This window comes from Ursus americanus, chromosome 19 (assembly GCF_024610735.1).
Source record: "Ursus americanus isolate L20-20 chromosome 19, mUrsAme1.1.p, whole genome shotgun sequence".
Lineage (NCBI taxonomy): Eukaryota > Metazoa > Chordata > Mammalia > Carnivora > Ursidae > Ursus > Ursus americanus.
The window spans coordinates 55,160,261-55,175,207 of NC_142145.1; the positions used below are offsets into that span (position 1 = coordinate 55,160,261).

The 14,947-nt window shown below is 38.6% G+C and overlaps 1 protein-coding gene across 4 annotated transcripts in view; it reads left to right on the forward strand.

The window, feature by feature from the left end:
* Positions 1 to 14,947, forward strand: part of PTPRM (protein tyrosine phosphatase receptor type M) — a 745,411-nt gene that overhangs the window by 485,849 nt on the left and 244,615 nt on the right. For 2 of the 4 annotated variants that reach the window (XM_087869969.1, XM_045781827.2), the window contains 3 exons: positions 6,926 to 7,199; positions 8,213 to 8,249; positions 14,780 to 14,854. In XM_087869969.1, coding sequence (XP_087726095.1) covers positions 6,926 to 7,199; positions 8,213 to 8,249; positions 14,780 to 14,854 — 386 coding nt within the window. The remainder of the gene's footprint in view (positions 1 to 6,925; positions 7,200 to 8,212; positions 8,250 to 14,779; positions 14,855 to 14,947) is intronic. The other 2 variants (XM_087869970.1, XM_045781829.2) reach the window with 1 other exon arrangement.

Below are 14,947 nucleotides of genomic sequence, written 5' to 3' on the forward strand. Positions count from 1 at the left end.
CGTTCAGCTGTAATTAATATTTTATTATATCAGATTTTATCACTAACTACCAGAGCAGCAGAGTATCGGACTGCACGCTCAGGCGTGCTTACACATGCACACATATATGCGTGCACACACGCATGCACACACACACACACACAGAACACCAGTAACTTACGGATGCTAGGCAACCTCCTTGTAATGAATTATGGCTGAGAGAACATAAAATGTATTTGTGGTGTCCCACAAATATTCCAAAGCAATTTATGGCCAATCTTATCTGGAACAGAGCAGGACAAAGAGAAATTAAAGTTGCTAACATTAAATATTCAACCCCCCAGATCTATTTATGCTGTGCGGTGTGTTACCCAGTGCCCACTATCTGTGCAAAACTAGTTACCAGTCGTCATTTAGTGACTTGATGAACGGGACTGTGTCAGGTCAGCAACTCTCAGCACTGGTGTTACAGGAAGAATCCTAGTCGTGATGATAAACATATGGAACATATTGAACTGACCTTTTATCCCCCTAATTGTTAACTGGTGATAATATTTTTAAAGCTTAGTTTAGTGTACAATGTTGTTTGAATTAGTAGGGTGTCATTCCAGTAAGTGCTGACAGGTTTAGGAAAAGGGAAGGACCAAACCAAGAATAGGAAGAAAATAAATTCTGTGTTGTTGCATGGCAATAAACTTTAATTACACATTTATTTTACATGCTTTGCATCCAATTTATACTTTCATTTTCTATTACCCCCCAAAAAAATAATCTTCAGGAAGATAGAAATACCAGTCTTTATTTCTTTCTTATACATATAGAATAGATGGTTTTACCAAAAATTGCAAATCAAGCTAAAAAGGCACTCTTAGGTACCATGAAATGAACAATATTCTAAGTCCTTGAAATGATCAGAAGTGCGGACTTTAAAGGATTAGCAAAAGCAACAATGAAATGGATCATTAACTTCTCTTGCTCTCCCCCCTCCTCCTCACCCCCTGTTCTGCTATCCGGTTGGATAACCCTCCAATATTTTATGCTGATAAGAAATAGAATAAGTGGATAAGAAAAATGGACTTACACCTAAGGGTTTAATCTTGAAATGAATTAAGACCAAATTTTTAAAGTCAATTTCAGCTCTGCAGCAGGCTTCCCCTCAATGTCTTCAAAGTTAGAAAAAAACAAAAATATCTCATCACATTTGAACTTTCAGGTTTAACAGAGTACATGAGAGATGTTCCGATGTTCTTTCTAGGTTATACTTCATGTGCTAGTCTATATAAATGCAGATTTCTTACTCTCCTTGTAAAAGTCTTAAGAGTTTTGTTGTAGGAAAGCCTCGCATAAATTAAACTTTAAATTTCATTCCGTAGGAAAGTTATGATATGGTGATGTCACGTTTTTGGCAGACTCATCTGCACGATGGACTGTGCCTTCATATTGCAAATGCCTTGGAAGATTTTATGTTACTTTAAATTCCGGGATAGTGGTGGAATCAGGATAGGGCCGTTGTAACTTTAATAAACAAAGGGAGCATGAGTAATACATGAAAAGGATAATAGAATTTTAATTCAGCTCACTAAGCTAGAAACTTCTGCTTGCTTTTCCATCCTCGAGATCTCGCTCTTTTTAATCATCTTTTTAGAAAAACCATTCAGAGAGAAAGATTTTCAAAGCTACTTTTTGAGATTGCCGTTGTGGTTGGACAGATTTTATGAAATTCACTAGTGAAATGATGTCATTTGCACCAATGAAAAACGTATCAGTCAGAGAGTTCTGTTGAGGTGCCATTGACCTGGATGCCAATAATGCATTAATTTCCATCAGGAAGACAGCAATGTGTGGCAATTGGGCAGCAGATAGGATTTAGCTATTTTTCATTAGCGCTTGGACGTTGATAAAGGGGAATGGAAAAGAGCTGCTTGACCTTTCAGTGCTTAAATTATTAAAGAGCAAATAGATCTGAGGTCTGGATGCTTGCAAATCTAATTTCTCTTGTGGAGCAAGGAAGAAAAGACATTTTGGGTCTGAAATTGCTCTAGTCAACTTAGTTCTTCCTTTAATATATCTGAAGATGAGTAGATGGTAGCCATTTAAAAAGTAATATATCTGGAGTGGAGTGGAGTGTATAACATACCAGCTGGCTAAAATGGGGGCCCATTAAATGATCATTTAATTCTCAAATTTTCATCTAATCCTCACAAAATTCCTGCTTGGAAAAATTAATTTCTTTCACCCATATCCACATAGATTGTATTTAAATCACAAAACGAAATTTTCTTTCATTAGAGAATGTCAAATATTGTATTGTTAAGTCAGAGTAGGGCAGTGCCTGGTGCACAGTAGGTGCTCAGAAGCATTTCTTGAGTTAGAAAACGAGTAAATATACACACAAGACAGCACACATTCTAACAAAGTTGGGGAAAAGATGGATGGGAAGTGAGAGATGAAGGTGTGAGAAGGGGTAGAAAAACAGGCAACTTTTGATTCTCTCAGGGCTCATTATTTAATCGTGGGTTATCTTGCATAAACTTACAGTCCAACCAGCATCTTCTCATCGTGAAACCTGTTTCTTGATCATTTCTTCTTCTCTTTGCTCTTGGGTAATTAAGAAACGATTTCAAAATTAACTTAGTATTAAGTTTTAATAAAGTGGAGCATATTTGCGATTACCAGTGTATTTCTTCCCTACCACTATGTATAATGTATATAAAATAGAAATTACTTGTGGATTATATTATGCTTTCAAAAATATGTACCTCATGGCCCACTTCATTCTAAGTGTGCTGAGACAGAGATGACTAAATCATAGGCATCTTCCTTCAGGAACTTGTGAGGTTTTTTAAAATACTGATAAATAGACACAAATGATTAGTAGTCTTTACAAGAAACATATTTTTGTGAGTGTGGAGCATAGCAGAGCAAGACTACATCAAAATGGGGAAGCAGATCATAAGCCCCTGAGAGAAAGTTCATGAGAGGGTCTCAGTCTTTTTATGAAGTAGGGTAATGTGTTGAGAGTAGCAGAAGTTTTCTCTGTGTTGGGGAGAACAGCATTTCAGTAACAAACTTCGGTCCAGGCCAGGGTGAAGGAATAGAGCACAAGGTGTTTGTGATGCGAGAATTCAAGATGGTGGCACTTGGACAGCCTGGAAGTGGTTGTGCTAGTCTTTCATCTAGAGGAGCTGGAAATGAAAAATGAATGATTACTGTCCTCAGTGCCATTGGCGACAGAGTTGCTGGTTGGGATCAAGAGCTGGAGAGGACACCAGCCAGGTGTTGGCCTCGCTGCAGATCCAGGGGCGTCCTCCCTGGAATTATTAATGACTCAAAGAGAGATGGGAGAATGAATTGAGGTCAAAGGTGAAATTACCATCTATAGTTCCGTTGATGTGATAAATGAGAAAGAATCTCTACACAATACTCAAAATAAATTGATTCTGGGATGTAAGTTGGGACCAGGTTGTGTGTCAGTTGTGTCTGCATAAGCAGAGGAAGATGCCCATGGAGCCCCTTAACCAGGACTTAACCAGGGCTTAACCAGCCCCTTAACCAGGCCCCTTAACAGGTGGTGCTAGTACTGCCTTGTCTGATGGTCATGAGACCACATCTGCTTCCTCATCACCTGTAAGCCCCAGATGGAATGGGCATTTTACCTCTGAACCCCAGTTTTCACATCAGTAAAATAGGAAAATAAAGCCAACCTATGCAAGACTCCCGGCCTAGCACTTCCTATATGGAATAATTTCTGCAAATTTTTTTCTTCACATGTATCTTCACATTTCCACTTTGTGTAGTGTATAGGTTTTCCAGAGTTGTTTTTAAAGTGAAATTTTGAGGGGCACCTGGGTGGCTCAGTTAAGTGCCTGACTCTCGGTTTCAGCTCAGGTCGTCTCTCAGGGTCATGAGATCAAGCCACATGTCTGGCTCCACGCTCACCTGGGAGCCTGCTTGAAGATTCTCTCCCTCTGCCCCTCCCCCACTCATGCTTGCTGTCTCTCTCAAATAAATAAATTTTTAGAAAAAGTGAAATTTTGAAAACCATGTCTTATAGCAAATAACTTGGAAAAAACTGACTGATAGAAGGAAACCAGTATTAAATATTATTTTAGTTAATGGAGAATCCCTTTGCAAAGCAATTAATTATTCCTTTGATTTATCCATTTTTTTAAGAATAGGTTTTATATGCTGAACAAAATTCTGAATAAAAATATAAAATGCACCATAGAGATCCATCTAATTCTCTTATATCATTGGGAAAAAAATAGGACCCAAAGGAATTAATTTAAAAACCCAGTTGTGGGACGCCTGGGTGGCTCAGTGGGTTAAGTATCCAGCTCTTGGTTTTGGCTCAAATCATGATCTCATGGTCATGAGACTAAGCCCTGCTTTGGGCTCTCTGCTCAGGGGGGAGTCTGCTTGAGATTTTTTCTCTCTCTCTTTCAAATAAATAAATAAAATCTAAATCCCCAGTTATTAGCAGAACTAGGATTAGAGCTTAGATCAATGCACATGCCACTCTGCCCCACCCCTACAAAAGTCATTTCAAGAGAACAGTCACATTTTCTCAGTGCTGTTTGTATTTAGTGGCGTAGGTTAAACTTCTTCATGAATCAGCTGTTGTTTCTGGTGTTCTGTCTTTTTTAAGATTTTATTTTTATTTATTTGAGAGACAGTGAGAGAGAGAGAGAGAGCATAAGCAGGGAGAGTGGCAGAGGGAGAAGTAGACCCCCTCCTGAGCAGGGAACCCCGATGTGGGGCCCGATCCCAGGACCCTGGGATCATGACCTGAGCCGAAGGCAGATGTATAACCGACTGAGACCTCCAGGTGCCCCATGTTGTGCTGTCTTTTACTTTGACCTTGACCTCTTACTCTTGCATTCTATGACCTGACCTTCTGTTTCATATTTGCTGCATATCCAGCTACTCCAAAACTCAGCCGTTGAAAAGAACATTTCTGTTTTGCCATGATTTTGTGGACCAGCAAAGCTTTGTGCAGTTCCTGCTTGGGGTCTCGGGGCTGCCATCATCTGACGCTCAGCTATGTGGCCTCCCATGGTGGTCCACACACATGGCTCTCAGTGATGGCTGGGGGCTCTTCGGGACTGCAGAGCAGAATGCCTGCATGTGGCCTCTCCAGTGTGGCAGGTTCAGGGGGATTGGACCATACACATGGTGGCTGGCTTTTTTTTTCCAGAAAATGAAGCCTGGCTGAAGCCTGCGGAACTAGGCTGAAGATGCATGGCTTCCTCTAACCAAAGCCTTGAGAGTTACCCATTGTCCCACTGTTACATTCTGTTGGTTGTATGTTGTCATTAAGGTTGGCTAACCCCATTCTTGACGGCATAAGTGTCAGAATTTGCAGATATATTTTAAAATAAACACATCTAACCATATATTTAGGAAGTCGGAGAGAAGGGGGCAAGAAATTAAAGTCCACTATACCTCCGTATGTGTTCCTTGTCCTCCATAGAGGATGATTCTTCCTAAATACAACCTTTCGTGTCAGATCCATTATGCAGTGAAAATTCTACCAGGTTTGGTGGAGTGTCTTACATAACCAATAGAAAGTCTCTGATGTTAGGAGGTTAGGGAGTATTTCTGGTTTTTATTTAAGTTTACATCACGCTCAGAATATTCTTTATCGTTGTACGGTAATCCTGCTGCACTACCTGTCTACTGAGCAGTCATCCTGATGTTCTGCAACAGCTGATTTTTATTTGGACAGAATTACAAACTGAACCGCAGCTGCTGTGTCGCATTCCTGTAACGGAATGTGCTAAGTAGTCGTACTCCCGGAAATAGGTGATTTCACTGAGGGCACGTTCAGAGTTCACAAGGGCAAGACCCAAAGAGGGTCCTCTCTAGGCCCTGCCCAGGCAGGTGGGGGTGTACGACACCTCCCTCCTGCTCCTCTTGGGCATTGACGAGGACCCTGTGAAGCACTCTAGGATTGCAGCATTGTTCCAGGGAGTCACGGTGCTTTTCTGAGACCGTGAGAACAAGATACATTTCCTTGCCAGAATCCGTCTATCCTGATTCCGTTCTTGAAAGCTGCTGTCAAGTGTTAGTTTTGCTCAGTATCAGAAACTATTTTTTTCCCACCAAAACTGCACAAATGTCCATCATTCTGGTAAAATATATATCTTAATAGAGCTATCCATCCCCTCAACATTTTTCCCATTCTTCTATAGCTACTTTGAAATTCAGACGTTGGAAGGGGGCAGGGGGCTGGGTGCTGGGACTCCTATCTCAGAGCATGCTCATCCCCATCTTTCTATGTAAGTCAAGTACCCCGGTTCACGTACTCTTTAGGAACTGCTTGTAACTCCAAGGCCTTGGCTTTTAAAATTCCAATCTCTTCTCTGCTCTCCTTGTGTCATCTCTTTCCATTGATCTGATATGGTGAAGGGCAAAAAAAATATAAGAAAATATGAGAAGTTAAACCTTACTTAAACATGAATTGTTACATATTGTGTTTGTGACTTGTTAAAACTTCCCGTGCATTCATACAGATGTCATTGAAGAATAATACATTGCCTACTTTTAAAAATAAACTTACAGTTAATATAACTTCGCTTATTAGGTAAATTGAGTTAATTTTCTATAAATTTGTCTTCAGTTACACGTGAGAAAAACATTAGTTTAGTGTTTGGCTCACGTTAACCGCAGAGATCGTTATATAATTCTTTTTTTAATTTTCGTGAACTTTGTTTCCCTCAATACATTGTATTATTGGGGGTGAGCGAGTTCTATGGGAGAATATTAAGCCCCTTCCCTCTCTTGCATTGAGCAAGAGTATCCATTATGTACTAAGCCCTTATTATTGACTACATCCAGTGCATTCTTTATTTTGGATATCCTGTGGGCCCCATGCAATTGAAGGCAAAGGGAATCAGCTCAATTATCATAAAATATCACTAAAAATACTCCTTTTTCCCCCTAGTGTCTATCAAGTAGTTGTTGAGGAAGAACGTCCTCGAAGAACTAAAAAGACGACAGAAATCTTAAAGTGCTACCCCGTGCCAATTCACTTCCAGAATGCGTCAATACTGAACTCACAGTACTACTTTGCTGCAGAATTCCCAGCAAACAGTCTCCAAGCTGCTCAGCCTTTCACTATTGGTGATAATAAGACATACAATGGATACTGGAACACTCCCCTTCTCCCCCATAAAAGCTACAGAATTTATTTCCAAGCCGCTAGTAGAGCCAATGGGGTAAGTTTTACAGATGGTTATTTACTTAGGCTATTTAGAGTTATTAATGTGAACATAGATTAAAGAAGATAGTAGTAAGAAAAAAGGCATGCTTTTGTGTGTTTTTATTTGGAACAAACGTGGGTTTTCTTTCACTTTCTAAACTTATTTTCACCTAGAGAAATTTATGGAAAGAAATGAATCTATTTGTATTTGTTTTGGTAGGAAGAATGTATTGTCAACATGGTGGTTTTTATTTTCAGTTTTTACTTGTTACCAAAAGTTGGCTAGCAATTCTGCTTAGCTTCCTATTTTACAGGAAAATAGTATAGCTACAACACATACATTCAGCTCATTTAAAATTTTGTGAGATACACAACATCTGTCTTTTCAGCATATTCTGTCCCATTTCTTTGGTTTCACAAGAGTTTATGCTTCCTATAGCTGTGACTAAATTAGGTGTCTTTTTTTTTTTCTAAGAGAAAACAGCTTTAGAAAGATAAGATGAAAACAAAATAAAAATTATAGAGTCATTTCTGAATTTTTTCCCCTTTTCTGTTCAGGCCAACCCAGAACTCTGGTAAGATATTAAAGTCTCCTTAGAAAGAAGCAAGAGTTTTCCAGATAGCCACCTTCCTTAACAGCATGGGTCTAAGGATCATCATTGACTTGACTTTTGCCAGTGAAAAGGGGGGAAATCTAGGACCCTGCACAGAGAGCTAGCTGGGATCTGGAGAAGCCAGGGCCGCTAGGCAGAGAGATTTTGGGGGTATCTCCTCAGTCATCATCCGCTCCAGAAATGCCCACGGCTGCCAGCTCTGGAGCTAGAAAATGTATCTGAGCGTGGTGCAAGGAGTAATCATCTTGTGAACATGTATTTGAGCGGAGTTCCAGAAGTTATCATTGTGTGATTAATACCGCCCTCGGAACAATGAGATCTTTCCTTATTGGCATTTAAATAGAACGACAGATACTTTTATTTGTTTTACATAAAACATGAATAGTGATTTTTTTCCCCTCTTTATTTGACACAGGAAACCAAAATAGACTGTGTCCGTGTGGCCACAAAAGGTAGGTTGAAATCGTGGGATGCTCTCCCAGTTCCTGTCCTTTAAAAATTTAGATGGTATTTCAGAACTTCTTGGAATGTTAACTTCATTGAAAAAAGTGTGTGTATGTGTGGGTGGGTGTATTAGAGTCTTAGCGGTTAACATTGACTCACTATTTTGTGTAGATGCTTCTTAAAAAATAAGGAATCATATTATTGTGTTCCAAGTAGTTTTCAATGGTTAGCCTTTTCAAAATTTTTTAAAAATAAAAGTAATGTGTATGTGATCTTAGTACAGGTTTTTTAAACCATAGGAGGACCATAACTAATGAATCTTCATATGCAAAGTAGTAAAATATTGCCTGCTGTTTTGAAGCAATACCTAGGGGTAAGAGCTCTCCCGAGTGGAGAGCATGACCTTTTTTTCACTGACGACGGGTCTATTGAACCCAGTAACTGCGTGATGTTAGTGGAACTTCTGTTTCCCAGACCTGGTTAAAATTCTGAGAAAATGTGATCAAGAACCAGTTGTAGATGTGACTGGGGCAAACTACCATAAGCTCACCACACATCACCTCCTAAAAAGGGTACAGTTGTGTGTGGCCACGAGCTGTAACGTCATCCTCCCAACCTTGCAGCGTGGTTTTAACCAGCATATGGGAAGTGTATGAGCAAAGTAAAGTCCTGCATTAAAATGAGGCATTATAAATTAACACTTGTGGTTGAACATGCCCTTTCAGACCATCCGAGTGACCCTGAGCACGATGAAGTTCTGTGTGGTGTAATTGAGAAATGACGGCTTGAAGGCACCATTGCGTCTGGGGCACTAGGTGTAATCGGGCCATAGGCAGTCAGTTGAGTTCTGTTGGATAAAAACATCTTGTTTTTGTTGTCTCCCTGTCAGGGAGCATAGTTTGGTATGTCATGGACATCCATCTGCATTTTCAAGCTTCTCATTGAATTCTTATTTCATGAAAATATATGACCTTTTTATTGGGTTAGCACGACAAATATTTCTTAGTTTCATGGTATGTGCCAAGCACTGTGACAGGTACTCACGTCATTTGTATTTTGTTGGTCCTCGTGGGCTCATAGTTCTGTTTCTAACAATCTATTTATATTGATTTTGAAACACTCAGTTTTTTATATCACATTGTACCTGATTAAGAGCCTTTATTTTTAGGAATAAATTAATAATAAATGAAATTACAGTTAGTGGCTGTACTTTATAAACTGCAATATGCTCTTCGCTATTAATTATTATAGTATTATGAAGCCCTTGAATGAGGTAGTGATGTCCTGAGACCTCCAGACCACCACCCATGCTCCAGTTGCTGGACTAACTTCTCCTTCCCCTTGGGGTCTGAAAGAGTAAATCCAGTTCCACAGTGCCTAATTTATAATGCCTTCCATTGAACATCACAGCTGAAAGATTTGAAAGCCCTTTCATACATGCGTTATCTAGTCCTTCAACATTACTGTGAGAAAGGAGGCAGGTATTGATATTTTTATTTTTTAAATGAAGAAAATGTGTATTTTTAGAGATGACTTGACTGACCAAGATCCCTCAGCTGATAATCTGTGGGTCAAGGCTTAATTCCAAGCTCTTGGACTCCGATCCAGTGTTTCACTATGTTTCACGGCTCTTCGCCCAGCAGAACCTCTAATATATCCAATTATAGTACTGCATTGTGTAAGTGTCTGCTCTTCCCCTTTATTAAAATTGAGGCCCTGCCCAGTTTACTCTGAAAGCAGTGAAATATCTGTCGTCATGCTCGGCTACATAGCTAAATAATCATATAAGTAACACGCTTGTAGATACGGAAACCTGACGTTGGCCGTTTTCACAATAGATTGAATTAGAGGGTGGTTTGGATCATTTTCTTCCATCAGCTAGATTTAATCAATATTGTGATTTGTTTTTCAATTCACCCAAGGATGATTAGGCAGTCAGATGACCTGATTGACTAAATATTCCCCACTCATATTTTCGGAGTTGTTTGCAAACATTTATATAGCAACAAACTCTATCCAAAACAACTCTTTTGGGGAAAGAAGGGAACGGATGTTAATAGTCATTACGTAAGATTGTCATGTCTATTCATGAAAGCGTAATGCAGGAGGACACCTCGGGAGAGCATCTCCTTGCAGGTGAAACTGCACTGTCCCGTACTGTTTTATTTGAGTATGTTCTACACTACAGATTCAGTGAGCTTCTTTACGGCACAGTCTAAAGTTTCACCCCCGCTACAGTCAGATCATTTTTCTTTATTCATGCTCAAAATTCTTTCAGCAGCGCAGGAAGCCATTCCATCTTGACTACTTAGTCAACACAGAGAAATAGGCAGTTCTAATAACTCTGTTGGTACCCTGCAGTAAAGATGCTTGAAATTTAAAAGACCTCAAACTTTCTGTGTTTTTGCCACACACGGCTGACAGTGTGGTGGATTCATTGAATTTCCAGGCACTAAACCACTTTCCTAAGCAGCATTTTGAACTTACAAAGATGTCGATGTTCTCATGAAACAACTGTTGACAAGTATCTTTATAGAGAAAGTATGGAGGTGGATTTGTTTTCACAGGAAGCTAGTTTGTAATTTCAAGTATGGGTATGTCTCTTAAAGATATATTTCATACTTTTTATACATTTAATGTTGTGATTATTTTAATCATATTCCACAGGTATATTTTGACACTAATCATCTCAAATATAAAGCCTCATAAAAATTAGATATGGGAAAAAGCCCTAAGGTGTGTTCTTACCTATCACCGTATGTGTGGGGGATTGCCTGTATATCCTCGTACCCTTTAATTTTTATATCCAGATTCCTCATAGGTGTATGTGACTGTGTTTTTGTTGTTGGCTATAGGCAGACTCATCACAGAATATTCTATCTCTTGAGTTAAAAGAGAAAGACACCATACAATAATAGAATATACATGATGTTTAGATGTCACCCTCGATCCGTATGGTGGAGTTAATAGAGTAGCTTTTAGCTATTCTTAGATTCTCTTCGTTTTATTTTGATTTTTAATCACATTCACATTTTTATAGTTGGATTCTTTTCAAGACCACTTTGGTCCAACTGTGTCTTAGCAGTTAGCGTATGTGTTTTCTTTGACTTTCGCATACCTTGTAGCTGCCTCGTGGTCAGTGGTAGGGTTGAAACTCTTTATGCCAGTTCTGGATGGCTTTGTTGATCATCAATTCTAAATGGACAGGATACACTTAAAAATCAAAATCTGTCTTGTAGGTAAATTAGACTTCTCATATTAAATGAGGTGTATCCATTCTAATTGATATAATAATTTAAACTATATACTAGCATCAATCTTCCATAAAATAATATTTTCCATAACATGTTGCCAGCTGTCTTTCTCCTTGACAGTATAGCCGTTTGGGGGCTTTCTTGCTTTACACTTATTTTAAGATGCATGTGAACACCTACTAAATGTTAGGCGTAGTATAATATATGAGACTTCCTAGTATGTAAATATATCACTTTTAAATGTTTAAGGATTTTGAGTTCATAAAAGTTTTGGGTGTTTTTTGTTTGTGTCTTTGTTTTTAGTGTATGGGGGCTAGAGGCAAATGTGTGCTTATTCCTTTCTTTGCTATGATTTGGCTAACAGCAGTGTAACTAGAACTTTAAACAAAAACTTCATGAGAGCACATGCTAAATTCTTTCCAAAAGCATTATAGGACTCAGACTATAAGTCTTAAACAAAAAGAAAACAAACCATTATTCTAGTGTCATATTTTAAGGTGAATTTTTTGTGCAAAAAAATGCTTCACTGTTTTTAAGCTAGGTATTTTATTTAACTTAACGTTTGTACTGCAACGTGCATATGCTTTGCTGGAAGACCTTCAGAAAACTTTGAAGGATTTCCATTGTCCTGATACAGTTTCTAACTAGATTCAGAAATTTGAATGTTTCTTTTTTTAATCACTAGGCTCTTTGAAAAGAAGTTTCTCTAGACCGTTTTCCTATTCACTGTTTTGTTCAAAGAAATACCATAGTTTCTAGGCCACAATGCTACAGAATGAAAACACACCTATAAAAGAGCTGAAAAGAATGTTGACATGCAAAGCTAATTAAGATTCCTTTTAATTATTCATATTCAATACAGGAGAAAACAAATTATATAGTAAGACCACTCATCTATGCTAATCTGCTATCATTTAGCTGTGGATTTGGAAATAGAAATATAGATATGATCTACATTTGTCATTCAGCATTTTGTAGAGAAAGTATTTTCTTCGAGTGATCTGAAATAGTCTTCCCAATGAATGTCATGAGTACATCCAGGCCCCTGAGAAGTTACTAAGGAAAAGAAAACCTGTTTAACTTTGTCCAACCCTACGTTTCCCAAATTATTTGATCCAAACTCATTTTCCAAGGAACACAAAAGTCATGTAAAAGAGGTTGGTAAATACGGGTTCCTCACATTCCAGAAGACCCCACCACATGCAACTGAAATGGGACTTTGGAAGCCTGATCCACTTTTTGCTTTTCCATTCATACCTTTGGACCTAAAAGAGATCCTAAATTTATCAGCTACTATCAGATACTGTCTTCAAAGCAGAGGATTGGGATTTTCGACTTTACCTTACCGAATTTAGCAGTATTCTGTTTTATAATGCATTTTTATTGGTATTTTAAGACAGGGGGCAGCAAATTTTTAGGCAAAGGGCAGATGGTAAATATGTTAGGCTCTGTGGGCCATATGGTCTCTGTCACAACTACTCAGCTCTCCCGTTGCTGTGCAAGAGCAACCATGGGTGGTGTGTAAGCAATTACGTCTGACTGTGTTCCAGTAAGACTTTATTTGCAGGCCGTGGGCCGGCTGACTCCTCTTTTAAGGTAATTTGTAACAGAATCAAGTTTTTTCCCTGGTAACTAAAAATAATAGTCACAAATGAACGCTTTAGAAGGCAGAACATGGAGATCATATAAAAATCCCTCATGGTATCATAATGTACCTTTTCCACTGGGGTTTTGAGCCTCCGATTGCAATTTGCCTTTCCTTTAGTTGTGAATACACGGCTGCCCAACATAGCCATTTTCAAGTAACTTTTTGTTCATATTGTTTATCTTTTTCAGTGTTGGGTAGATGCTCTGTTTTCGATAAGACAATATAATTGTTCTCGAAAGCAGAGTAGGTCACATTTTCTCGTAAGTAATAGAAAACCACACAAGAATTTTGGTTGAACAATAGTCTATGACCAAACAAATGTTATATGTTTACACTTGGTACCAATTTTGTAACAAGTCTTAGAAATCACATTTTACTGTTTACAGTTGATTATATCAGTATGCAAAATTGCATACTATATCCTATCAAGAAAATTATCTCTGTAGTACCTCGGGAGGCCTCCATCTTCTGACCCAACTGGTAGTTTATTCATCTCACTTAGCAAGACTAGAAAGTTTTCATTAACAATGTGCGAAAGACAATTATCCCACTTTTGAACCCAGTCGCTACAGTTGTCTAGTTATAAGGAGCAGCACCGTTTGAATGATGCAGAGGGATATTTCAAAATATTATGCAGCACCAGTTTTGGGTTTAATTGTCTGCAGATGGTAGATGATCTATTTTCCTTACTCGCTGCCACATTTCTAATAGCACCCAGGCTGTTCCGTGTAAATTAGTAATCTTTCATGTAAGCCTGTCCTTAATTTTCCAATATTTTTTCTTTGCATCATTTTCCAGCTGTATCATGTTAGAACTAACGTTTTAATTTTCTACCACCCTCCCCCAATATCTGTGTGTCATAAATGTTAACCATTTAAACACGACTGCTGAGCTGTGCAGGCAAACCAAGAAACCTGACTGGTCCGCTTCAAGAATCTTAATCTTGTCTTGGGTCACATGTGGACCATGACAACGAGAGCAAAGGCGATTACTCAGTTTCCTTTCTTTAACCTATGCTTTGAGATGCATTTTGTTCAGTCCTTTAATATGACAAAATAAGGTTCCTAAATGGAAATGTTCTACACGAAATTTAGTTATCAGAGAAATTTCACTACCTAAAAAATGTTTTTAGTGAAAGAAGATAATATGCTCCACAAAGGTGATTTTAGCAAGAAGAGAAAATATTGTGACTTCAGCAGCAGAATTTTAAGTAATCTAATAAATTTTAAAAGCCTACAGTTGGGATCATCAGCATTAGCAACGAATCATTTAGACACCATGCTCAACAGCAGTTAGAAACACTATTCAGTCTAGAGCCTTATTTAGGACTTATATTTTGTTTTTACTTTTTTCCCCCCTTTGGTTGATCTACCCAAAATCTCAGCCAAAGCTCGCAACTGTGTCATAGTTAGAAATCTAACTGCCTGACGAAAGCCTGTTTAAGGGAAAAGAATTCTGAAAATTCAACACTTTGCTATGTTTTTTTTTCCTTTTTTCTTTTCTTCTCTTTTTGTTGTTGTTGGAACAAAGTTGAGACGATGTGATATACTGATCGAGATTCTCCTTGCTAGCCTAGCTTCAGTCTGGCTTTTTCTTCCCTCATGCATGCTGACCTGGGAATCTTCCTTTGCCATAGCTGCGATAATCGTGACTCAGCTTACAACACCTTACATTCGCATCGCCCCTGCCGCAGGCGACGACCAACTGACAGGTCAGACGTTCAAGTATAGATGAGTCATCTTGCCCATTTCCTGCTCATTTTTCTCAGCTCTGTTTCCCCTCTACATTTCCTCCTTTGCTTAAG